A 27,759-nucleotide genomic window follows, 5' to 3' on the forward strand; every position below is an offset into this window, starting at 1 on the left:
GTTGGTATTGTTTCATTCTTCCACTTTTGTGCATACAATAACCTTGCAGCCGTTGTCATGCAGAGAAAGGGGGTTCCCCCATTCTCTTTTATGTGTTTATCTGTTAGACCCAATAAAAAGGTTTCCGACTCTATAGTAGTCTTTAATATTCTTTGAGCTAAAGACTGTATTCGTTTCCAAAATATTTTAGCTTTTTTACAAGTCCACCATAAATGATAAAATGTTCCATCCTGATCTTCACATTTCCAACATTTTCCAGAAACACCCTTATACATTTTAGACAGTTTAAACGGTGACATATACCATCTACACATCATCTTATAAAAATTCTCTTTAAGATTTGTACATAAAGTAAATTTTAGATCTTTTCCCCACATACTTTCCCACTCTTCCATTGATATATTATGACCAACAGTTTGTGCCCATTTTATCATACAATCTTTTACTTGTTCATCCTCTGTCTCATACCATAACAGTAATTTATACAGTTTAACAATAACATGTTCATCATTTGTACACAGTGCTGTTTCAAACTCAGATTCTGTTTGTTCAAATCCACCATTTTTCTCATCTATTCTAAATCTTTCTTTAATTTGCAAATATGAAAACCATTGGCAGACATGACCTTCTTCCCATAAGGTTTCCCTTGATTTTAACTTATATTCCCCTTGTGACAATTCCAGTAAATCATTATATCTTATCCATTTATGCTTGCTATCAAATTCTCTTCTATGTATTGCTTCTTGTGATGATATCCAACGTGGTGTTTTTTGATAAAACCTTAATTTATATTTATTCCAAATTCTTAATACAGCCCTTTTTATATAATGATTATTAAAATCTACATTCACTTTTGTTTTATCATACCACAAATGACCATGCCACCCATGCCAACAGAAATGTTGTATTTCTGAGCAGAAATACGCTACTTTTTCTAGCAGGGATGAGATACTGGGATTCGTTCCCCAAATAGCACCTGAACGTATGAGTTACCTTCAGAATTTTTTGGGGGGTGGAGCATTTAAAGCTCCGAAGCTCTTTATGCAGCTGGCTGGTGGGCTTAGGTAATTTACAGAAGGATATCTCTTACCAACAACATAGCAGAGAGATATTCATAAACTTCAGAATAATTTTATCTATCTAGTGCATCATTCTTCCTGCAACCTGGTGCCCTCCAGATGTTTTGGACTGCAGCTCCCATCCGCTCCAGCCGGCATGGCCAATGGTCAGGAATCATGGGAATTGTAGTCCAAAACCTCTGGAGGACACCAGAATGGGGAAGGCTGTAGCATATTCCACCTTTCTACCATCATAGAACTCAAAGCAGCATACATGGAGTTCCCAGTTGGTGTCCTCTCCAGGCTTATATCTTAATTATATCATAATGCTTGATATAATGATTTCAAATGAACACAGAAAAGCTTCTTTCACATTTCAGCATAGCATATGTATGGGAGCTGTACCTTAAGTATATAGCTAATCAGCATAAGTCCAGAATTACTTTATGCTTAAGAAAACATGTCCCATTCACCAAATCTTGGCTGTAAATTTTCAGCTATTGGTTTGTAGCATTTGCTTAAATTCTAGCTGAATTCTTCATTTTAATCCTTTGCCCTTTAGCCAAACCATATAAACAGTTGGCGCATTCCTTTATATTCACCAAAGTATCTAATTCTTGCTGAAGAAATAACAGGCTGATTCTGTACCCTGAGCTGAAAGTGTGTCTAGAAGACACAACATTTTAAAAAGTTTTAAACATTTTAACAGCTTTTCTGGAACTTTTATACATGAGGCATTCATTCCCTACTGATGGTTGTTTATGGGTTCTTTAGGTGACATCATGACCTTCCAGTGTTGCTTCTGTTTGTAAACAGCACTTTCAACTTTCTAGAAGTTTTTTTAGAGCAAGGGAAAATGGAGTATTATTTGTGAAAGCGAAAGCAAATACTTTTTCCACTTGTGTATTTGTGCTATTCTGCTGCACCACAGGGCCACCTAGAGGTTATGTAGCAGAAAAACAGAGAAGGAAATGCTTCCCTGTGTAGTGCTTGGATCTCAGTTCTACGACGAAACTGAAAGTAGATGCAGTGGATTAACAGTTTTGTGTAGAAAAGCTCCTAAACTATTGATGCAGCTGACAAACCAATATAATCACTGTTTAAGCTCTTCTAATTTTTATAAAGATTGTATAGTTCTAGACATCAGTGCCCGCTCCACCCCCAGTTTGGGAGTTAAGGTTGGCTAGGGCTTGGATTGGAAAGTTTTTTGTAATAGCGCCACTTGTCTGAAATTTTGTGCCAGAAGAGAACTACCTGGCTCCTACTTTTCATTAGTTCAGGATGATTGTTGCAACTTACTTGTTTCATCTTGTTTTATTTGTGGAGGATTGGCAAAGCATTTAGTTATTTTAGGCTGATATTAAGCTACTGTTTTTTAAAATGTTTGATGTGGTTTTGATGGTTTGAGTCTTTTGCAAACAGCCATGAGTGCATGTCTGAAATGCATATCTGCCTAAATCCCATAGAGATGGGAAATGTGATCCCCATTTGTCTGTGGGAGGGGAGCCTAAGATAACATGTTCATGCTTGTTTGTTCATTCATGCTGTAGCTTCTTGCAGAACTCATATACTTTTAATGTACTGGTTTCTGATACTGTCATGACCTACAGTCTTGGTAAACAAGGAATCTGTTTCACAAAAGTTAGCTTGCTGAAATAACTTGTACCCCTTCACCAGGATAAACCTGAAGACTAGTGCTGTGAAATGCAGGATAGAGGGCAGCGGTCCCCAACCTTTTTGGACCCATGTGCACATCTGGGAATTTGAGAAACTGCTGCAGGAGCCACCACAAAATGGCCCCCACTGTCGATGTGGCTAGTCATGGGGGCCCTGACTAGTCAGAAGTGGACTGAAGACATGGTGGAGGGGGGAGAGAAAGAGCAAGGCTAGGAGCTGGGGGGGCTGAGGAAAGAGCAAAGTAGAGGGAAGAGAAAGAGCAAGACTAGAGGCTAGAAAGGGAGAGAAAGAAGTCTGCCTTAACATTTCCCAAGATTTTTATTAAAACGATTTTTTTAAGGGGGCAGGGAAGGGAGAGCTTCATGGGTACCATGGAGGCCCTCACGGGCACTACATTGGGGAGGGGCTGGTACAGGGTTATACTTATTCCTATGGTGCTCTTAGTTTGCACGTGACTTTACAAGATGCATTAAGCCATTCATCTTAACAATAAGTAGGTGTTATTGTTTCCATCCTGTTTCAGAGATCATTATCTGCAGGGGTGCAGTGGGGGGGGGGGTCTCACCAGGACAAAAACCTGGGACTTTTTTTGGAGCCAGGTCTCAGCTGAGTCCCTCCCACTCCCAGCCTCCCACTGTGGGGCAGGCGGCTGGAAGAGTCTGAAATGCTGTTGTGAGCGGGTGCTGCTGCTGCTGGTGACGGCAGCCGGAGCAGCTCCCTGTGGCCGTGGGCGCCAGGTTAGCAGAAGGCTACAAGGCAAGGGAACTGTTGTCACTGCGGGAAGGAGAAAGGAAATTGGGGGTTGTGTGGTATGTTTCCCTCCTTGGCTGTCTGCATGGAGAGGGCACCCGGCTTCATACGCTCCCCTTCCTCCGTTCCCTTCCTTGCCCTCCTCTTGATCCTGCCTTTCTCTCTCTCTCTCTCCACCCCCCCCCCCCGCCTGCCCCATGGAAATAGAGAGCTGGGAAGAAAAACAAAAGCTCCAGCCAGGAGGAGGAAGAAAGCGGGTGGGGGGAGAGAGGGAAGAGGGGGCTGGATCTGAGAAAGCTCCTGCAGCCTTTCTCTGTTTTTCCTTCTGCTTTTCTGTGTGTGCTTAGTGGGAGGGTGCTGGGGAAGGTGGAGTCTTGTGTGTTGTGCCACTGCACAGTGCATGGTCTTGAGGAGGTTACATTCAAAAAGGGCAGGTGCAGGCCCCTGGAAGTTAATGGGATATATACACTCATGGATTCCTGACAGGCCGCTTTGATTTCTTTATAATAACAAAACAGCCTGCTTGGCTGTTGCATCTGAAGGAGGCAGTGAGTCAGTTTATGCCTCTTTCTGGAGCACGCGTGTGTGCGTATGAGAGAGTGCATCAATGGGTGTTTATGTTTTCTGTATCTGTGCACTGTATTTTATAAAAGGAGAAGCTTGTGTTTGTATTTGAGTTTTCTACCATGGAAGAGATGCAAGTCTTTTGCTTCCAGGAAAGCATGGACGATGATTTCCGCTGAAGTATGTAGTGAAAAATGTTTTTGCATTATTATTGTACATCGTTGACTGTGTGTGTGTGTGTGTGTGTGTGTATGTTGAGTGTGAATTCAGTACTGGGGGCAGAGTAGGAGGCTCACTAGGGACAGCTACTCTGGGGCCCATCTTGAGCTTGCCCCTGCTGTGTGGCTTTGAGGATATCATCCTTAGCAATGGCAGTAACCGTTGTTTCTCGAACAAGAGAATGTGGGTCCAGAGGAGTACTTTTGTGCACTGTGATTTGCCCAAGGCTGAGACATTGCTCAGAAGGCCACATAAAGGGTTGGATCCAGACTTAGTCTTGCCTAGATCAGACTCACTGAAATCAGTGGGAAAAGTTAGTCACGACTTACGACTATCTCAAGGTCTCTGATTTCTGTGAGTCTACTCTAAGCATGACTAAGTCTGGATCCAACTAAAACACCGTAAGAGATGACTGAACTATGGATTCTGAACTCATGAAAAAAAAACAACCCTATGAAGTCAGTGGTCACAGAGGCCACAGAATGTTGGAAGAAACCAAAACAGTGATCAACAATCCAAACTACTGCTCTAGGGAGAATATAACAAGATGTGTTTCTGGCACTGTGGGTGATCAATTGGAACTTCTGGAAGCTACTATTGCCTCCTTCTGGCTGAATCTCAAAAAGACATGCCCTCGTCCTGCATTCATCGCTCAACAGAACTCCAAAATGATTGAAAGCTCATTTTTATTGTATAATTTTACAAAGTTGTATAATCTTAGAAGGCGGCGTGGCGCGGGGAGGGGGTGTGTGGCTGTGACTATCATGAAGGGACCCTGCACTTCTGAATTTGCCACTACATTACTGGGTATCTGTGGGCCAACCGGTTGATGTGGGTATGCATTTAATGTGTCCTGTTACAACCTTCTTCAGATATCCGAAAGGCTGTCATACAGAGGATAGAGCAAAGTTCTCTGCTGCTGCAGAGGGCAGGACCAGAACCAGGAGGTGGACACTGTGGAGAAGCAGCTTTCAGCTAAATATTAGGAGCAATTTCCTAACAGTGAGAGCTGTTCAGCACTGGAGCAGATTGCCTCAGGAGTGGTCAGGTCTCCTTTGCTGGAGGTATTTAAGCAGTGGCTGGTGGCTGTCAGAGATGATGTGGCTCAGCCTTCCCCAACCTGGTGGTGTGCAGATGTGTTGGAGTTCAATTCCCATAATTCTCAGCCAGCATGAGCATATGCAAGGCACCAGACTGGGGAAGGCTGCTGTAACCACATCCTGCATTGCAGAACCTGAACTGAGCAGGGGGTTGCACTAGAATGATCAAGGTGCCTTCCAACTTTGTGATTCTAAGTTTTACAATAACAGCTGTGGGGAGGTGGCAGCCCCATTCAGGACCGTAATGCATGGAGATAAGGTTAACCTCCCCCCTGTGCTACAAACTGGGAACATCTCTACACCAGCCTATAATCCTACATTTAAAATGGGGCTTTCTGCTTCTGTTTTAAATGCAGGATCACAATGGACTCCCTTTACTAGTGCTTCCTTTCCCCCATCCCCTTCCCCCCCCCTTCTCCCTGTTATCTGAGTCTTCCATATATTTCATTGGTATAGCTCCTCTTCTGGTGGCTTTTCCTTTTTCATGGAGGGAACTCAAGCAGAACACAAGCAGGGTAATTTGATAGCTCATTATTTCCAATCTATTTTAAAAAGGAATAAAGGTCATTTGGTGCAGGAGACGCCCTGGAGGTTAACAGCGTGTATTGGCCCCAGGAGCGTAACCAAGTCACCTGTAGCATTAGAGGGGCCTAGAGATCTATAATGCTTGCTTAAGTTCATTATTGGTTCAATTCCCTTGCTAGTAGGCCTCTGAGCATGTTGAGATGACATGTTTGAGATACCCTCAAAGGCCGGTATCAAGATGTGCCTGGGAAGCAAAGTTTGTTTGTATTAAAGCTGCAAGTGGCTGTGCTGAGAGCCAAACACTTCTAGTCTGTGCTGGGAATGAACGCCAGGTGGCGCTTGCTGCTGTCCTGCTGCCTCATTGCTAACATGTATGGTATAAAACCCATTGTACCCCATGGCTCTGGGTTCAGAGAAGCTGTGTGATCCAACCATTGGGTACGCCTGTGTGCTGTAAGTTACTCAATAAAGTACTCCTTGTAAGTAAACCTGGGTCTGATTTATCACTATCCTGGCACCTCTAAATTAAGAGTTCGAAGCCTACAGCTGGGGCAATACATGGCGTCATCTAAAGGTCCCACAAACTTCCATGAGTGAACAATCTCAATATCAGGATAAAAGCCTGTGAAGAAGCCCTGGGTGAAATTTCTCTCCCACCCAAGCTGCTATTCAAGCTGGGAAGGCAGCTGCCATTGATGCCAGTGGCAGCTTCCCTCCCAGGGCAAAAAGCAGCTGAGGAGAGGGCGTCATCAGGACTATAGTGTCATCAGCACTACAGAAACATTAACTCTCATCCCATGCTGCTTTTTAAAATCATCACTATCATCATCATCAACAACAACAACAACCAAGGTACTGTGAACTAGATTCAGAATTTCACACATTTCTCATATTGTCTTGTATTTCATGTTTTATTTTGTAAACTGCCTTGAGATTATTAATTTTACCTTGTAAAGGTGGCATAAAAATATTTTAAATATATAAATAGTTTGGCCCTTTTTCACCTTGGCAAAAAAGTGAAGGAGTGTTGCAGGGAAAAGCACTTTGAACTTGTGGTCAGAGAACAGAGGCACATGTTGGAGGATTTTTTCTCCTTACATAGATATGAAGGTTATTGTTCGGAGATTTCAGCAGGCTTCACCAAAGCACATTCAAGGAAATCCTAAGCCTGTTTGCATCCCCCTAGCCCTAACTCCACCATCATATCCTCACCATCCACACAATCGCTGCATAGGTTCACCCTGTAATTTGAGTTTATGTGCCCCATTCCTGTCTAATCAAATGGCCTGCAGGATCCAGGTTTCACCTGATGCTAGGATTGTTTTCAAGTGTACAATCCTGAAGGTTCTAAGCCATGAGTTCTTGCAACCTTCTTCTTCTTCCTCTTCCTCTTCTTCTTCTTCTGTGAAATCCCCATGATAAGGTAGGCTGGAAACATTCATTTATTGGAACAGTGTATTTACAAAGATGATGCCTCTGTCTTGGTTCCAGAGAATTCTGAGTGTCTTTCTGAAGTATCAGAAGCCAACCATGACTCACTGGGGTTGTGTTCCATTTTGTGTAACAGGTTTAACAGAATTTTCAGGCAGAATGTTTTGTCTGTTTTGAAGTGTCAGTGTGCCCCTGTTTCTTCTTTCATTCTTTTTTTTTTAACTACCAGCGTCTATAAATAGCAGAGACATTGCAAGTGTGAAAAGAAATGCAGATCCATAGAGGCGTTTTTGTGCTACCATTGAAAAGTTTGTAATACATCAGAGGTGTTGACAGGCATAGAATAAAAATGGTACAAGCCCCTCCCCATCAGTTGACAGCACTGAGATGCCAGAGTGCAGGAAATCTTTGGACAACTCTGTACCGAGCAGCCTTAGTGCTTCCAAGTGCTTACTCATTCCTGCCACAATTGTTACAATTGAAGCCTCCGCCAGATGGTCCATATTCCCTGTGGCAGAGCTCTGGGCAATGGGAATGGCTGTTGCAGCCAGTGCTGCCTAGAGCTCTTGGCTCTGTATCATCCATTTGCTTCTGCTGCTGCCTCCTTCTGTTGGGACAGCCAGGCTACTTGCATGCATCCATGAAGTTTGTGATGCCTTCAGACATGAGGCAAATTTTTTCAAAGAGATCGGAGTGATATAGGAAAGGAGTGCTGGATCCTATGTTAGTAATGATAATCACCATTGAAAAACAAAGCACTAAAAGGTTTATAAGAGATCATAATGGGGGGGGACACAAACTTTATGTTTTATGCAGTTGCCACAAGGCAACATGTCTTGACAGCTGTGGAGACCAGCAGATCTACTGCTGTTCAATGTTAAAACTGAAATCATGTCATTTCAAAATCTTGAAAAGGAATTAGAAATTAGAAAGCACAATAAATGTGCTGTCTAGACAATTGCTGGCTACCTTTTCAGACTTCATTGCAGCCTTCTCCAGTCTGCTGTCCTCCAGATAGGTTGGACTACAACTCCCGGCTAGGGATGTCAGAGAAATCCGCAATGAATTCAAATGAGCTTGGAATTCTATGAATCTGACCTGTGGATTCTGCAACAGACAGGCTTTTCCTAAGTCACGTAGATTCTGTAGACTGGTTTTTCACTTTGGGGGAGAAGTGCACCAATTTGCACTTGTGCTGAGTTCATTTGCGCAAGTGCATTTGTGCACTTGTGCAAATGCATTAATGCTCATTAGCGCAAGTCGAACAACATTCTGGTAAAAAAAAATCTGATTTCATCAGTGAGCGGTCAACAGAATAAAAGACACCTGACAATCTGCAAAACATGGATGGAATGGATTTAACAAAATCCTGTACATCCCATACTGAGTTGTACTAAGTGCTGGTGCAAGACCCCCCCCCACTGCTACTGGGGGTGAGAGGAGCACACGCCACTGCAGTGCAGGGGGGGGGGTTCAAGAGGAGGAGGGCTGCTGTGGCATGCGGGGGGAGGAGTGAGAGCTGCACAGAGGGGGGAAAGAGTGCATACTGCTGCCATGTGGGGGGAGGGAAGAAATGTGAGTTGCTGCTGGTGGTGGAGGAGAGAGAGGAGGAGAGTGGGTGGGGGGAGAAGTGAGAGCCATGTGGAGAGGGAGAAGGAGCAGGAATACTGCCACCGGGGCAGAGGGAGGGAAGAAGCACAAGCTGCTGCTGTGTGGCCGGGGGCGGAGAGGAGGAACAGGAGCCGCTGCTGCCGCCACTGCTGCCACCACTGCACCTAGGAGTGAAGGAGCATGAACTGCCATCACTCAGGAAAGGGGGGAAAGGACTACAAGGTGCTGCTGCTGCCACACGAGAAAGAGGAGCATGAGCCATCACTGCTGCCACCCTCCGCCTGCCTTCCCCTCAATACCTCTCTCTGAGGGGTCCATCGTGAGAGCAAGGCATTGGCAGGGAGATGGCCCTGGAGATCACTTGTGGCGCGGCAGCACAGTTGATCTCCAGTGCCACTTCCTCACCAGTGCCTCCCTCCCACGAAGGATCCCTCCACCCACCCTGTGCCTCACTCTGTGCAAGGCATTGCTGGGCAGTGCTCCGGCTATCTTTTGCCTCAGCAGGGGAATGGCCTGTACAGCTTTCCAGAGCGGCCACCTGCCTTCCCCTTACTTAGAGTGAGGCATAGGATGGGCAGAGAAGGCGGCAGTTGCTCTGGAGAGCTGTAACAGATGCTTTCCTGCTGCAGCGTTGGACGCAGTAGGAGAGTGCCCAAAAGGGCTCGCTCAAGCGGCCACCTGCCCTAAACCTTACTTTGAGAGGCATGGGGCAGCAGCGGCAGCAGGACCCACAGTCCTTCTGGCGGCAGGACATGGGGGACCCACCGCCCTTCCAGATCCATAGCCTGAGGCGGGGGAATTCACCCCACTTCATGGGAGGGCCAGTCCTGGTTGTAGTCCAACATGTCTGGAGGGCACCAGATTGGGGAAGGCTGCATCACTGCCTGTTCTCAACACAAAACTCCCAGTCTAGTTTTCTGGTGTACATGAGTGGGGTTCTCTTCACTGAAGGGGGCAGTTGTATGTATACATACTGTTGAGCACACAAAGCTGTTCCCTCTGCTAAAGTTAATGAGGAAACCCTGTGTAAGGGAAACTCCATGTTCAGACAAGTATGCTCCACACGCTGCTGCCAGCCAGGTTACTTGCTGCCAATTATCCACCTCAGTTTGGCCTGCTCATTTACAGGCCTACTGCATTGTTTGCTTGCTTCTTTTATTTTTAATGTATTTATTACACTGATACCGCTACTCTTTCTATGGGGACCTCAGCGTAGGGTTTCAAGGTAGTAAACCATCCATTCAGTTTACCGGGCCAAGCCAGCTCATTTTCAACAATAGAATCGTATTGTATGCTTGTGCTCATTCTCTAGGCTTCAATGCACTGAGCTTTAAAAGCAGCAAATTAAGGAAAGGTGCAAAAAATACAGCCTCAAGAAAAAAAAATATTGCTTTATCTTCCGAAACAGCTACAAAAATCCCCAAATACATTAATGCTGAGAGAAGTTAAAAAACAACAACACAGGATATACTTAGGTAAATATTTGTTTCACCAAGAAACCCCAGGTTTTGGCTAGTTCTCAAAATAAACGTTGGAGAGATTTATAACACAGATTACGGGAATATAATCTCATTCCCAGATATATATTTATTATGCTTTCTGTTGCAAAAACAATGTGGTTACATAGGCTTAGTTCACAAAGCTGCAGATGAAGTGGAAAAGCTGTGTCTCAACTTCAGACTGCGTTTGAGGGGTTCACCTGATGAAATCTTCTCCCTACACATAATAAATGGGCATGTTAGGGAGAAGGCTGAGCTAGGATATCTAGAAAGCTTCTTTCTGACATCCAGTTTTCTGTGTGTATGGGGGGAGGGGGGGATGCATGCAGGAACATTCCATCATACAAGTATGTCCCCCCGCATCTAGTGTGCTATTTCATCTGCTATTTCAAGGACACAGCAAGCTTAAGTGGGACATGGAGGAGCAACAAGGTGGATTCACCACCTCACCCAGAGCCCTGCCAGTTCTCACCAGCTAGGGCAGGAAGTAGTTCTCACCAGCCAGGATGGGAAGTCAGGGTGGCAATTTCTTCCCATTCTTCTTTGTGGTCTCAGTGCATCACACATCTGGACTCTGCGCCTGCACAGAGCCTCGATTCGGGACCTTTCTATAGCTGAGGACTTTTGGTGGGAACCTCTCCCCTGCCCTCCCGGTGTGCATGTCCCTAGTGGGTTTCTGCTTACTCCCTCACATCTTCTTTAACCGCCATTTTGGCAGCCTTTATCAAAGGGAACGCGCTCGTCTATTTTGGCTGCTTAGGACTTGCTGAGGTTTTAGTCTTGCTTTTTCTTCACTGTCATGTCCCCCTCTTTTTCTATTTCGTTATACTTTGTTTTACTGTTATTTTACTTTGTTTTACTGTTATTTTACTTTCATCTCGGGATCGTAAACACCCCAGGGCGTATGGCCTTGAAGGTGCCTTTCCGAAAGTGCATCAGGTGTGGCAGCAAACTCCCACCAACTCTGTGTCTGTTTTGTTTGGGGGAGAGCCACATTGTAGAAACCTGTCCCCACTGCCAGGCCTTTACCAAGCAGGCCCGCCAGAACAGGTCAGATAGGCTCCGAGCCATTCATGGGAAAAAAGCGTTAGAGGTGGTGGAAGCCCTGAGAGAGAAAGTGATGCAGACTGCTGCCCCAGCGCTGGACCCTTTAGAGCAGAAAGCCATTTCAGGGCTTTCCATGGGCATGAGAAGCACCAGTGGTATCTGTCCACCCACCAGGCACAGCAGGGGCCTCCACTGCAACAGAACACACACACACACCACTCCAGTGTTGGCGCTGTCTCTGCCAATGGGGGCCCCTGGAGAGGGACCCTCATGCTATCATAGCGCCCTCCAGGCATCAACATTGGGGGGATTAAGATTGCACTTAGTTATGACCCCTTCCAAGACAATAAGTAATTTCTTAATGAGGAGGTTTCCACACTCTACATAAAGAACCAGCCAAAGGAATTTTGTCTTTGTTTTCTTTGCGTTTAAGACCTATTAGTGTCACATCACGTTATGATGTTGCATCATCATATCATGGCATTTCATATATAGCAGAGAGAAACCACCATTTTCTTACTGGAATAATTTATAACTTATTATTTTATTTATTGCATTTATACCCCGCCTTTTTTCCTCTTGCAAGGAACCCAAGGCGGCTTACATTATCCTCCTTCTCTCCATTTTATTCTCACAACAACAACCCTGTAAGGTGGGTTGGGCTGAGAGTCTATGACTGGCCCAAAGTCACCCAGTGAGCTTCCATGGCCGAGTGGGGACTAGAACCCGGATCTCCCAGCTCCTAGTCCAACACTCTTGCCACTACACCACACTGGCTCTATCCCCAAATTTACCTTTGGGGATGGATGGATGGATGGATGGATGGATGGATAGATAGATAGATAGATAGATAGATAGATATTCCTGTTATGCCACAATATAATAAAGCTATTATCCTTTTCATTCAGTTGCTGTAGATGCATTTACAGTGCAGCAGTTACAAAATATTTCAGTTATTACTTTGGAAGCTAGATTCACAGGCCAGTTAAAACTTGGAGCATAAGCTGTTTTTATCCCATTGAAATCGGTGGTTATATATTGGCTTAAATCCAAGTGGTGCTTTGGAGCAACTGGCTTTGAATCAACTGCCGAGACTATTTCATTCCCTGCAGATATTGCAGTTTCAAATATCCTTCTGCGCCTTCTCATGAAATAGTTGAAGGCTAAGAGGCTTAAATCTTTGTTTTTGTTTTGTTCTGAGGAAGAGCGCTGTGCACATTCCACAAAGAAAAGTAATGTCTAGGACTTGTTAAATTGTTCAGTGAAGCTGACCACAGATATTTAGCAGGAGAGGAAAATGTGTATAGAAACAGTCACAAATTTAACTTGCATGCAAGCAAGCGGGGCTGCATGTTCCTGGCAGCCCCTGGAAATTCTGCCCATTTCTCATTCAAGCACGTGAAGCAATAGAACTCCCATAGTCCAACATTCCATCCCATGTGTGCTTTTGCTTGCTGTTCGCTGAAGTGTTGTCTTCTGTTATGAAGTAAAGTTCATTCCATATGTTTTGGCTGCTAGAAACATTCCTGTGTGTCTTTGGCTATCTATGGATCGAACTTCAGCTTTCTGGTTGATGTGGATGTACTTCATGCCCTCCCTCTTGAGGAAAAGATGTACAATCATCTCCTTTTGTGACTTCATCGTTCATCATAATGCTTAGTAATTACGTTTACTACATTTTCAGTTTCTGAGTATTTCGAAATACCATGACTGTCCATTTTCAGTTCTCTGTTTTGAGGAAGACTTGTTGAATTATCCTTTTTTCAGACTTTTCAGATGCCATGGGCCTGTGCCAGATTCAGCTTTCTAAGGGAAATAAGTTTATAACTTTAATGATCCATGAATGAGTTAGTGAAGTGAGTTTATCTGTAACAGGGGTGGGCAACATGAAAGCCATGGTCTACAATCAGCCCCCAGTGCCCCCCAATTTATTTATTTTTTTTAAATGACATCCATAGCCTCTGTGGTTAAATTCATCTTGGAAATTAGCTAAATTTAACAATTGTAGTGCTACAGAAGAGTATGCTGCCACATTTCAGCAGAAAACTGGCGATTTTGGACCTTTGGGAGAGTCCCCTACGGATTGCGTGGTACCCCATGGACAACAACCCGCAACAGCAGTCCGGGGTGTGTGTGTGTGAAAATGGCCCCTACACCTCCAGAAGTTGCCCATCCCAGATCTGTAAATAAGGCTTGTGACTGATGATGCAGTTCTTACCAGTGTAAACTGTACGCTGAAGTTTCTCACTCCTACTTCTCTATGACACTTCTTAATAAACCCTAACCCATAGGAGTGCTCAGCTAGGCAAAGTCCATGGCCCACCAGATTTTTTATGACAGCTGCTTCTCAACACCATACCCAATAGAATCCCACAATCTACTTACAAAAAAGCAAAAATCTCAGCATTTTTAAAAGCATTTTACGTTGTGTACGTTGGCTGGGAGATGAGGGCTGGTGAGACAGAAGTTAAAACAGGCCACTGAGTATGCAGATGGTGCATATGGGTACCATACTCTGCATAAACGTATCTTTTATTTTTCAGAAAATCTTGGGACATACTTTCCAGAAGTGAAAAACAATCCAGAGAAATATATACAACGTTGTCCTGACTCTGTTAAAAAGTGGCTAAGAAGACTGAAGGAGAGCGGGAAGATTCTACTACTCATTACTAGCTCTCATAGTGACTACTGCAGACTCTTATGCGAGCACACCTTAGGGTATGTTGTTTTATTTTAGACTTTACCTTCTAGATGGCACTAATAGTAATTACAGTTAGAAATGGACAGCTGAAGACTTCAGGGAATGCACGCACGTATCTGCAAATGAAAAGCTAATATGGGGTCAGTTTACACACTACACTTTTAATGAGAGCCAAATGCGACGAGATGCAGAAGATGTTTGAGTGATCACACAATAGGAGTCATAGCGTATTGTATTGTGCTATTAAAATGCAGCTATGGAATGCTGTGAATTTGAATTAGAGCAAGAGTAAAAATGATGTTTAGCCCTTTCTTCATGGGCCATTTGTTCTTCAAAATCCAGGGCTTTTCTGCCCACAGAGGAAAAAAATACAGCAATACACAGTGTGTGCTTGCACGCGCACACTGCTTTAATCAAGTTTCTGGCCTTTCATAGGGCCAAAACAAACATTAATTTAAACCCATTTCTAGCAATTATGTCTTTTCTTTTTCTTTTTTACTCTAGAGTAGGTGTAGGGAATAGACCCAGATTGGGACCCATGTATAGGGGACAGGGGGGCTTTCAATACCCAAATTGGGGGCCCTGCACCTACTCTAGAGAAAAATGAAAAAGAAAGATGTAGCTTCTAGATATGGATTTAAAGTAATGACTGTTTTGGCACAAAGATGCAGTTCCGGGAAGAAAAAAAATGCTGGGAGACTACTTATGCTGTGTATTAAAAGTAAGAAAATGTGGGCAAATATTAGCTGATGGAAAGTAATTCACTCCAAAGCCACCCCTCACCTTTCAAGGCCAGGTACCTCAAAATTCACCCTTTTATGGGCTTTTATTGGCTGTATGCCAAAAAGGTACACCTTTTCTTTGGCCCACCTATCCATGCCTCAAAAGTCACCTTAGTCCAGTGCCCAAGGCCTTCTAAATTCTCAGAGTTCCTCCACTCTTTGTGGAAACACCAGGTACCTATCTGTATCCTAAGTATCATGCTACTCTTTTCGCCTTTGAACCCCCAAAGCCACACATCCTACTTGGCCAAGCTGAGTTCCTGATATCTGACTTCCTGTGACTTTCCTCCATTGGTGATGAGCTTCAGAACTTCACAGTGTCTTTTCATGCAGTGAATGAATGACTTCCCCTCTGGCTTACACTATGGACTCGCTATCAGTGCGTTGTCTCTGATGAACTGGTGATCTTCCCTCATCCATCCTGAATGCCAGGTACTTATAGGCTTGAGGATGGCCTCCAAGACAACAGAATGAGAAAACTAGGGGCATATAGAAACATACGAAAATCCAGCTTATTGTCATCATCACCAACAAACTCCAGAGCATCAAAATCACCATTGCCTGAAGCAGCGGAGAGGAAGAAGAGTGAGCTTTTCCATGTGAGGCAGTCTGAACTTTTCCATGCGAGGCAGTCTGAACTATTTATTTGTCTGCTGGCCACTCCCTTCCTCGAACCTACAAGACCTGCCACAATTGCTAGAGGCATGAGCCTTTGGCACAGGCCAAAGGGCAAGAGCCTAAGGGTTCTTTGCTAGGGGCTTCCATAGGTTCTCTGACTGTGATTGTGTCTTTATGACTTGTATAACTGTGAGCCTTTTATAGGTTTTAGTATAATTTGGATTCTATTAGAACACATTAACTTGTGTTCCACCTAGCATTACTTTTATTGGTTTTATTGCAGCTCTGTTCCAGTAGCAGTATTCTGTCAGAGAGGTCCTGGTTTTATATATTTTGCCCTTTTAATCTTTCTGTGATTACTATATGTTAACTGTTTGCTAACTTTTACTGATAGTTTTTATAGTGGTCTCATCCTGAGAGATAGGATGATCTTGGATCTGTTTGGATACTGAAATTGTAACAACTTGGAGATGTGTTTAGGGCACTATAAGCATTCAGGTGAATGTCCAGAAGGAGGAGCAGCTACCATTAGAGTAGTAAGGGGTAGTGGACACATGTTTCCACTACTTTTTATTTTGTCCTCCACTGTCAATAACTCTGGTGGGCACTCTGTGGATACACTAAGCCCAGAAATGCTGCTTTTTGACATCGTGTCTTTTAATGGAACAACAACAGCTATCTGCGATTTAATCCAAGAAGAACATGCTGACCTGGCATGTATAACAGAATCCTGGTGTAAGAAACCTTTGGGGCTTGCAGCCTCCTACCAAGCTTCCACAGTGCTGTAAACAGGATAAACTGGAGAGTCATTGTGTGTCCAAGGGCCAATACGACTGTCTAGACAAGATTCAGCTGGAGGTGTGCAGAGGCGGAGGAATGTGGTCACCTGATGCTGAAGACATTGAAAAGGGAGAATGTTGGAGAATGACGGGTGGAAAGGAAGGTGAAGGCGAAGCAGGAGGCGAAAGGGAGCCACAAGAAAGAGTATGGGAGAAGGGGAGACTCTGGAACATGAAGGCAATGAGTGAAAAGATTCAAGAAGGGAAGAAAGAGGAAAGAGAAAGGGTGGGAGAAATACTTAACAATCTACCAATGTAAAGTGTCTGTAGCTAGTGTAGGGCTCTTGAGGCAGGATTGGGATTCTGTTAGTGTACTGCCACCCTGTTGTCTAAGAATCTCCCTGCCTGCGCTGTCAGAGCTGGTCCTGGGGTTGTTGCTCAGGATCCCAAGTTTGATTTTGGTTGATGAAGCCTGCTATGACTCTATTGTCAGGGACAGATCACTATTGTATGTGCTTGGTGTCAGCTGACAGAGCTCTTTCAAGTGGTTAGAGGCCAGTTTCAAACAGGCCCAGAGGACCAACCGTTGGAACTCTGAAACGACTCCTGTAACGGGTTTCTATTACGTTTAGCAGATAAAATTGTTTGTATCCTCTCAGACAGACTCCACAATTACATCAGAGTCAGAAATGGATGTAGTTAGCCTGAGTGCCATCTGATCAGGTTGATATGGTTCAAGTTTTCAGTTTGTGCAGCCTGAGGATGTTGACAAGTTGCTTGGAGGCTTGAGGCCTATTACCTCCCTCTGGATCCTTCTCCTTCCTCGCTATTAAAAACAGCAAAATTAGGATTATCAGTTTGGACCTCAGAGGTGATCCAAGGGAAGATGTGGTTCCCGTTGCTCTAGAGGAGCACTGAACCCCTTTTCAATGCTCCTCTAGAGAAATGGGAAACCCTGCCTGAAACCCTGGAGAGCTGCTCCCAGTCAGTGTCACCAATACTGAGCTAGATGGACCAAGGGTCTAATTCTGTATGAGGCAGCTTCCTGTGTTCCAATCAGTGTGACTTTGTTGGTTCCCCTGGACCTCTCAAGTAGCATGCATAAAACTGAAACCTAACAATGAGTATCAAGTATGAATCACAATGAGCTATATGTATTGTTGGAATACTGGATATATTGAACTGGTTTGCTGGCTTTCGTTGCAACTTCCAGTTAAATTCATGAGCAGATTCAACGAAAAAATGTCAATCTGGAAAGAAGAAGGGGAGGCAGAAGGTCAGTGCTTTCTTTGCTTTTGCCTTTAATACATTAAATCGATCCACATTGAACATGCTTCCTTTCTCCTTTACTCACGATTTTTTGCACTCAGAATACTGGTACTCCCTAATATTATTTCCAGATGCTTCTCTTCTCCAGTCCTTTGCAGACATTCACTGTGTGTACACTGTATGTATGTACACATTCTATGTGTACTTACATTGAATGTGTGGGGAGCGAATAGGGTTGTAATGGTACGGCTTGCCACCTATAATGGTAATGGTAGGGCTTGCCACCTAGGTGCATCTGAATTACTTGAGTGTAAGTATTTATATATCATATTCATATTGTACTATATTGTCATATTGCCATGGAGAAATCTAGAAAATAGAAAAGATTGAGGCTGCAATCCTGTACAGACCACCAGGAAGTAAGCCCTAGTGACTTCAGTACTGTTTAATTCAGAGTAGATCTGCATAAGATTGCATTGTGAGTTTTAACATCAACATAAGGAAATTTCTGCACTCTTTGCAATTGCTTTTCACATACTTCCCCTTAGCCAACAAACACATCTAACTCTTTGGAAGCATATGTCCAATTGCTGTTGGAATGTAAGTCTAGTTTGTAGAGAGCCTTGTACATAATATTTTGCAATCTAGTCAGTAATAAACATTTATCTTCAGATATCTCTGCTGAGAATTCGGCCTTGCAAAAGCTTTTTAAAATGTTTTATTTTAGCATTTCTTCATTAATACTAGTAGGATATAAGTATCTTTAACTCTCCACTGGAATGTAGTCACTGAATGCAGTCTAGAGAATCTAACAGTTACATGTATGTTCTATTTAGAGTGTTTTAGATCCCACTGATTTCAGTATGGGATTTAAGTTAGTATAACTTTCCCTGGATTGTGCCCAAGGTATATAAATGGTACCATTTGCTTACCTCATATTAATAAAGTATAATTTATTGCCAGGTATTTGCCCACTTCAGCACTCAATATTTTTTTTCAGATTAGATTACCTGACTGTACGTATCATGTATCATAAGCATTTCACAGATGGAGTTAATTTTATGGATTAAATTATTTATTTTTAGTCCGGTAAGAACTTCAGGCATTTTTGATGCCTGTAAAACCCATTTGTCTACTTATATTACCTGCATGTTTCATTAGCAATCAAACCCATGTTGGATTTTCAGGAACACAGCAACTTGATTTAGCTTTGCAGTAAGAGTGCACTTCACAGATTTCTTATGGAAGTGATATTTTTGTACAAGGAGCAATTAGAAATGATTTCTAAACAAATAATTCTAAAACCCTAATTATATAACCTGAGTGTATAAAATATTATGCAGTTTGCTGTTCTGTGACTGCATGTGTTTTTTCCAGAATTTAACAGCCACTGCAGATTTCTGGCAGGAAAATATTTTGTAGTGTTTGTAGATGAACATAAAACACCAGGCCTGGTCAGTCATGACAGCTAGAAGGCCAGACAGGTGCTGGTTCTCAGTAGCTAATGCCACCCTGGATTTATTTGCTTCTTTGTTTTTTGTTTTTGTTTTTCAGTTCTAGACTGTCCTTTATCCTAAAAGATTCCATAGCAATGTACAGTAATTAAAATACCATAGAATAAAAACAACATAGCATCATCCTTCATGAAAGTGGGAGGCAGCAAAACCATAACACCCCAGACAGGGACAACAGAACCTGGTTCCTGATCTTGACCTGGCACTGGAAAGATTGTAATGTCGGTGACAGATAAACGTCTTCTTTTTTAAAAAAATATTTATTTATTTCCCTACCCACTTACATGTGATAGTCCAGGCATATGAAAAATTATAATAAATTAAGGCAGAACATTATAGAATACATTGTTCATATAAACCAGAGAGGCCGACCGATATGATACAGGCAGAGTGTGATGAAGCTGAGTATTGCCAACATACATAGTAAATTGATACCAATCCATAGCAAATGTATCTTGTTTCCTACTTCCTTTCGCCATTCATAACTTATTTGTTAGCTTTTCTGTTAAGGCAGTTTTCCAAACCCGGGCCCACTAAGCGTCCAATGAGACTCTTCTTTGTTGTTGTTGTTCAGTCGTTCAGTTGTGTCCGACTCTTCGTGACCCCATGGACCATAGCACGCCAGGCCTTCCTGTCCTGCACTCTCTCCCGGAATGTGCTCAAGTTCATATTCATTGCATCGGTGATGCTATCTAGCCATCTCATCCTCTGTCGTCCCCTTCTCCTTTTGCCTTCAGTCTTTCTCAGCATCAGGGTCTTTTCCAGAGAGTTTTCTCTTCGCATTAGGTGGCCAAAATATTTCAGCTTCAGCTTCAGTATCTGTCCTTCCAATGAGCACTCAGGGTTGATTTCCTTTAGGATGAACTGATGTGACCTCCTTGCAGTCCAGGGGACTCGTAAGAGTCTTCTCCAGCACCACAGTTCAAAAGCATCGATTCTTCGGCGCTCAGCCTTCCTGATAGTCCAGCTCTCACAGCCATACATTACTACTGGGAAAACCATAGCTTTGATTAGATGGACCTTTGTCGGCAAGGTGATGTCTCTGCTTCTTACTATGCTGTCTAGGTTTGCCATAGCTTTCCTCCCAAGGAGCAAGCGTCTTTTAATTTCATGGCTACAGTCACCGTCTGCGGTGATCTTGGAGTCCAAGAAAGTAAAATCTGTCACTGCTTCCATTTCTTCCCCTTCCATATACCAGGAAGTGATGGGGCCAGATGCCATGATCTTAGTTTTTTTAATGTTGAGTTTCAAGCCAGCTTTTGCACTCTCCTCTTTCACCCTCAACAAGAGGCTCTTGAGATCCTCTTCGCTTTCTTCCATTAGGGTGGTATCATCTGCATATCGGAGGTTGTTGATAATTCTCCAGGCAATCTTAATTCCGACCTCTGATTCATCCAACCCGGCATTTCTTATGATGTACTCTGCATATAAGTTAAATAAGCAGGGTGACAATATGCAGCCTTGTCGTACTCCTTTCCCAATTTTGAACCACTCGGTTGTTCCATGTCTGGTTCTGACTGTTGCTTCTTGACCCTCGTACAGATTTCTCAGGAGACGGGTAAGGTGGTCTGGTACTCCCATCACTTTAAGAATTTGCCAGAGTTTGTTGTGATCCACACAATCAAAGGCTTTAGTGTAGTCAATGAAGCAGAAATAGACGTTTTTCTGGAATTCTCTTGCTTTCTCCATGATGCAGCAAACGTTGGCGATTTGATCTCTAGTTCCTCTGCCTCTTCGAAACCCAGCTTGTACTTCCGGTAGTTCTCAGTTCGCATACTGCTGAAGCCTAGCTTGTAGGATTTTGAGCATCACCTTGCTGGCATGTGAAATGAGTGCAATTGTGCGGTACTTTGAATACTCTTTGGCATTGCCCTTCTTTGGAACTGGAATGTAAACTGACCTTTTCCAGTCTTGTGGCCACTGTTGAGGGTTCCAAATTTGTTGGCATATTGAGTGCAGCACTTTAACAGCATCATCTTTTAGGATTTTAAATAGCTCAGCTGGAATACTGTCATCTACGCTAGCTTTGTTGTTAGTAATGCTTCCTAAGGCCCACTTGACTTCACTCTCAAGGATATCCGGCTCAAGTTCAGTGACCGCACTATCATGGCTATCAGGGACATTCAGATCTTTCCTGTATAGTTCTTCTGTGTATTCTTGCCACCTCTTCTTAATCTCATCTGCTTCTGTGAGGTCCCTGCCTTCTTTGTCCTTTATCATGCCCGTCTTTGCACAAAACATTCCCTTGAGATCTCCAATTTTCTTGAAGAGATCTCTAGTCTTTCCCATTCTGTTGTTTTCCTCGATTTCTTTGCATTGTTCATTTAAGAAGGCCTTCTTGTCTCTCCTTGCTATTCTCTGGAACTCTGCATTCAGTTGGATATATCTTCCCCTTTCTCCCTTGCTTTTCGCTTCCCTTCTTTCCTCAGCTACTTGTAAAGCCTCATCAGACAGCCACTTGGCTTTCTTGCATTTATTTATTTATTTATTTATTTATTTCATTTCTATACCGCCCAATAGCCGAAGCTCTCTGGGCGGTTCACAAAAATTAAAACCAAACAACACACAATAAAACAATTTAAAATATATAGAACATTAAAACCACAATATAACAATACAACCAAAATAAAACCTAGCAGCAGTGCAAGAGTTTAAAATACAGATTTAAAACAGCAAAGCTAAAAGTTTAGAAAGCTAAAATGCAAAAAATGCCTGGGAAAATAAAAAGGTCTTCACCTGGCGCCAAAAGGAATACAATGTAGGCGCCAGGCGAACCTCACTAGGGAGCTCATTCCAGAGCCAGGGTGCCACAGCAGAAAAACCCCTCCTCCTAGTCGCCACCCACCTCACTTCCTTTGGCAGGGGCTCACGGAGAAGGGCCGCTGATGATGATCTTAAGGTCCGGGCAGGCACATATGGGAGGAGGCGATCCTTCAGGTAACCTGGCCCCAAGCCGTTAAGGGCTTTGAATGTTAACACCAGCACTTTGAATCGGGCCCGGAAATGGACTGGCAGCCAGTGCAGCTGGAAAAGTACTGGTGTAATATGAGCTCACTGGCTAGTCCCTGTTAACAATCTTGCTGCCCTATTTTGGACCAGCTGAAGTTTCCGGACCGTTTTCAAAGGCAGCCCCACATATAACGCATTGCAGTAATCCAGATGAGAAGTTATCAGAGCATGGATAACTGTAGCTAGGCTATCTCTGTCCAGATAAGGGCGTAGTTGGTATACCAGCCTAAGCTGATAAAAAGTGCTCCGTGCCACTGAGTTCACCTGTGCCTCAAGTGACAGTTCTGGATCCAAGAGCACCCCCAAACTACGAACCTGATCCTTTAGGGGGAGTGCAACCCCCTCCAGAACAGGTTGAATATCACCTAGCCGGGCAGACGAACCACCCACTAACAGTACCTCCGTCTTGTCTGGATTGAGTTTCAGTTTATTAGCCCTCATCCAGTCCATTACCGTGCCCAGGCACTGATTCAGAACAGCCACTGCCTCACCTGGTTTTGATGAGAAAGAGAGGTACAGCTGGGTGTCATCTGCATATTGATGGCACCTCATTCCACACCTCCGGATAACCTCCCCCAGCGGTTTCATGTAGATGTTAAACAACATGGGGGATAAAATAGAGCCCTGTGGAACCCCATGGCACAATTGCCATGGCACAGAGCAATAATCCCCCAGCACCACCTTCTGGAATCGGCCATCCAAGTAAGAGCGGAACCACTGTAGTGCAGTGCCTCCAACTCCTAACCCAGACAACCTATCCAGAAGGATACCATGGTCGATGGTATCGAAAGCCGCTGAGAGGTCCAGGAGAATCAACAGGGTCGCACTCCCCCTGTCCCTCTCCCGGCAAAGGTCATCCCACAGGGCGACCAAGGCAGTTTCCGTTCCAAAACCAGGCCTGAAGCCCGATTGAAATGGATCTAGATAATCCGTTTCATTCAAGAGTGCCTGGAGCTGTCCTACAACCACCCGCTCAAGCACCTTGCCCAGGAAGGGGATGTTGGCCACTGGCCTATAATTGTTAACATCCTCTGGGTCCAGGTTAGGCTTTTTCAGGAGTGTTCTAATTACTGCCTCTTTTAAAGTGGCAGGCACCACTCCCTCTCTTAAGGAGGAATTTACAACCTCCTGGACCCAGCCGGACAACCCCTCCTTGTTTGATTTAATAAGCCATGAAGGGCAAGGGTCAAGCATACAAGTGGTCGATCGGACTTGGCCAAGCACCTTGTCCACATCCTCAGGCCTCAGTAACTGAAACTGATCCAATAAAACTGGACCAGGCGGTGCTCTGAACGCCTCTACCAATGGAACTTCATTAATGGTGGTGTCCAATTCATGACGAATCTGAGCGACTTTATCCTCAAAGTGCCGTGCAAACTTGACACAGCGTGCTACCAAGGGTTCCACCGTCTCTCTCCCTGGCCCAGAATGTAACAGGCCGCGAACCACTCGGAAAAGCTCCGTTGGACGACACTGAGAAGATGCAATGCTGGTGGAAAAGAACTGTCTCTTTTCCACCCTCACTGCCACAGAGTAGGCTCGATAGTGGGCTCTTATCTGTGTTCGGTCAGACTCAGCATGAGTTTTCCTCCACCTGCGTTCTAGCCGTCTCCCCTCTTGCTTCATTGTCCTCAGCCCAGGTGTATACCAAGGAGCTGGCCGGGCTCTGCTCAGAGGGAGAGGGCGCTTGGGCGCGATCGTGTCAACCGCCCGCGTCATCTCTGCATTCCACAGAGCGACCTGGGCTTCGACAGGAGCACCAGCTATGCCAGCAGGAAAATCCCCCAGAGCCCTCTGGAATCCATCGGAATCCATTACTTTCCGGGGGGCGGACCATTTTAATAGGTCCCCCACCCTTGCAGAGGCGAAAGGCCACCAGGAGTCTAAACCTCAGCAGGAAGTGATCTGTCCATGACAAAAGGACAGATGTTAATTCCTCCACTTTCAGATCACCATCCTCCTGCCCAGTCAAGAAAACCAGATCAAGTGTGTGTCCTTTTATATGCGTTGGGTCGATGACATGTTGGGACAGCCCCATGGTTGTCATGGTGGCCATGAAGTCCTGAGCCGCCCCGGATACAGCGGCCTCGGCATGGAAGTTGAGGTACCCCAGGACCATCATCCTGGGGTCCTCAACACCAAGTCCGAGACCACCTCCGTCAGCTCATGCAGGGAGTCTGATGGGCAGTGGGGGTGGGCGGTACACCAACAGAATCCCTAATCTGTCCCGGGTACCCAACACAAGGTACAAACACTCAAGATCTGCACTCGAATGAGCAGGAAGCCTGGAGAGGGAGATTGAATACCTATAGACCACGGCAACCACCCCTCCCCGACCCTCAAGTCGGTGTTGGTGCTGCACCGAGTACCCAGGAGGGCACAGCTGGGAGAGAGTGACCCCTCCCAGTTCCCCCACCCAGGTCTCAGTAATACATACCAGGTCAGCCCCCTCATCCACAATCAAGTCATGGATGAGGGAGATTTTATTTTGGGCCGACCTGGCATTCAGCAGCAGCAGCACCAGACCCGAGGGCAGACTGGTAAGGCTGCCAGGAACCATCAGGTTGGGGGAAGAACCAGAAGAGGGACAGCTGTAAGGTGTCTAGCCCCTCTTCTCCTCAGCTGGCCTGTTAATCCCCCAACACCATACCTCCCCCTGCCTGTGACCACAGTTATGGTGGCACCTCCCCCACCCCCTGAGTTGCCCAATAGTCCTCCCAGGCACATATTAAAATGTTAGGGTATAAAATGTTCAACAGTGTAAAAGAATATAAAAGATAAAACAGATAAAAGAGAACAGCAGCTAAGAAGGAGCAGATAAAGTCCACTTTTGCCCCTTCCCCCTTGTCTTTAAAGCTGCTGCCCTCTGCTGCTGCTATTTGCTTCTGGTACTGTGGCTGCTGGTGTCTCTGGAGAGGCAGGTGGGTGGGTCTTCAGATCCTACGCGACTCCAAGTGCGACGCTAAGTGCTCCTTCCCGAGCAGCCTCTGGCAGCCCCGTCTTAAGTACCTGTTTGGCGGGGGCAGAAGCAGGCTCAGGCTAAGGATCCGCCCGGTGCAGCTGCTGGCTGGTCCTCCTTCCCCAGGCTCCTTCCCGAGCAGCCTCTGGCAGCCCCGCCTTAAGTACCTGTGGGCGGGGGCAGAAGCAGGTTCAGGCTCAGGATCCACCTGGTGCAGCTGCTGGCTGGTCCTCCTTCCCCAGGCTCCTTCCCCATTTCTTTTTCTTTGGGATGGATTGAGTTGCTGCCTCCTGAACAGTGTTACGGACCTCTGTCCATAGTTCCTCAGGCACTCTGTCTATCAGGTCTAATCCCTTAAATCTATTCCTCACCTCCACTGTATATTCATAAGGGATATGATTTAGGTCATACCTGAATGGTTTAGTGGTTTTCCCTACGTTCTTCAATTTAAGCTGAAATTTTGCAACAAGAAGTTCATGATCTGAACCACAGTCAGCTCCAGGTCTTGTTTTTACTGACTGTATAGAACTTCTCCATCTTTGACTGCAAAGGACATAATCAATCTGATTTCGATATTGACCATCTGGTGATGTCCATGTGTAGAGTCGCCTCTTGTGCTGTTGGAAAAGAGTGTTTGCTATGATCAGCGTGTTCTCCTGGCAAAACTCTATTAGCTTTTGTCCTGCTTCATTTTGTGCACCAAGGCCATGCTTGCCTGTTATCCCGGTGATTTCTTGACTTCCTACTTTAGCATTCCAATCCCCTATGATGAAAAGGACATCTTTTTTTGGTGTGAGTTCTAGAAGGTGTTGTAGCTCTTCATAGAACCGATCAACCTCAGCTTCTTCGGCATCAGTGTTTGGGGCATAGACTTGAATTACTGTGATGTTGAATGGTTTGCCTTGGATTCGTACTGAGATCATTCTATCGTTTTTAAGATTGTACCCCAGTACTGCTTTTCCCATCCTTTTATTGACTATGAGTGCTACTCCATTTCTTCTAAGGGATTCTTGCCCACAGTAGTAGATACGATGGTCACCTGAATTAAATTCGCCCATGCCTGTCCATTTTAGTTCCCTGATTCCCAAGATGTCCATGTTCAATCTTGCCATGTCATGTTTGACCACCTCTAGCTTACCTTGATTCATTGATCTGACATTCCAGGTTCCTAAACAATATTGTTCTTTACAGCATCGGATTTTCTTTTCACCACCAGACACATCCACAGCTGAGTGTCCTTTCGGCTTTGGCCCAGTTACTTCACTCTTTCTGGTGCTACTTGGAAATACCCTCTGCTCTTCCCCAGTAGTATATTGGATACCTTCCGACCTGAGGGGCTCATCTTCCGGCGTCATATCTTTTAGCCTTGTGATACGTTCCATGGGGTTTTCTTGGCAAGGATACTGGAGTGCGTTGCCATTTCCTTCTCCAGTGGACCACATTTTGTCAGAACTCTCTGCCATGACCTGTCCGTCTTGGGTGGCCCTGCACGGCACAGCTTATGGCTTCACTGAGTTACGCAAGCCCCTTCGCCACAACAAGGCAGTGATCCATGAAGGGGGAGACTCTTCTTAAGTCCTTCCAAACTGAGCAATAACCAGTCTACTTGCCATCAACAAAAATCCAGCCAATGGCTTAAAGGAACAATTTCTATTATTTCCCAAAAACACTCCTGAGTGCCAACTCTGGTGTTCTCGCCAATTTCTATCCAAGTATCTTATCAATGTCACCAAAGGCAGTCCAAAACTTTGCCACTTTTACACAGGATCACCACATATGCTGGGTTGATCCTGGTTCCTTGCATCCCCTCCAGCACAATCTTGACAGTTCCTGATGAATATGAGCTAAAAAAACAGAAGTCATACAACATTTTTGAAGAACCTTCAAAGCTTATTCTCTCATATTGATAGATACTGATTTAAATGGGAATTTTTCCAACATTGTATTCCATATATTTATTTATTTATTGTTTATTACATTTATATCCCACCATTTTTCCTCTTTAAGAAACACAAGCCGGTGTACATAATCCTCCTCCTCTCCATTTTATCCTCACAACAACAACCCTGTGAGGTAAGTTGGGCTGAGAGTCTGTGACCGGCCCAAAGTCACCCAGTGAGCTTCCATGGCCGAGTGGGGACTAGAACCCGGATCTCCCAGCTCCCAGTCCAACACTCTAGCCACTACACCACACTGGCTCTCCATATATCATCCTATATTTCTATTTCCCAATCTTGTTCCCACATTCATTTTAAAGTGTTAGTTGAACCCATATCTAAATCAATTAGCACTCTGTAAATAAGTGATACCAGGCCTTTCTCTCCCTTGCCTAGGATTCTGAGTATAGATTCAAATGGTGTTAAATTTCTTAGAGCCTGATATCGTCTCTTCTGATGAACGTGCCTGCTTGATACCATGCTAACCAAGTTATTCCAACCTCCTTCAAATGAGTGCTCCAGAACTCTCTGGGGAGGGGCAGGGCATTTAAATAAAATTCTTTCAACCTATAAAGCCGCTTCTGTTTGAAGGCTAGTATATCCATGGGTCGGTCCTCAGAGTGGAAGGCCAGATGACAATGTAAAGGAGTCATAGGGGATATCCCTGGTAGTAATTTTTCTTTCCTCCCTTTCCATACCTGTAAAATTGC

At 44.6% G+C, this 27,759-nt stretch overlaps 1 protein-coding gene across 2 annotated transcripts in view; it reads left to right on the forward strand.

Moving 5' to 3' along the window:
• The window catches only part of NT5DC1 (5'-nucleotidase domain containing 1), a 214,556-nt gene that overhangs the window by 127,791 nt on the left and 59,006 nt on the right, over positions 1–27,759 (forward strand). For both annotated transcript variants that reach the window (XM_084827382.1, XM_084827381.1), the window contains exon 7: positions 14,025–14,199. In XM_084827382.1, the coding sequence (XP_084683508.1) occupies positions 14,025–14,199 (175 nt within the window). The remainder of the gene's footprint in view (positions 1–14,024; positions 14,200–27,759) is intronic.

This window comes from Heloderma suspectum, chromosome 1 (assembly GCF_057233095.1).
Source record: "Heloderma suspectum isolate Gila_16-S chromosome 1, 16-S_ref, whole genome shotgun sequence".
Taxonomy (NCBI): domain Eukaryota; kingdom Metazoa; phylum Chordata; class Lepidosauria; order Squamata; family Helodermatidae; genus Heloderma; species Heloderma suspectum.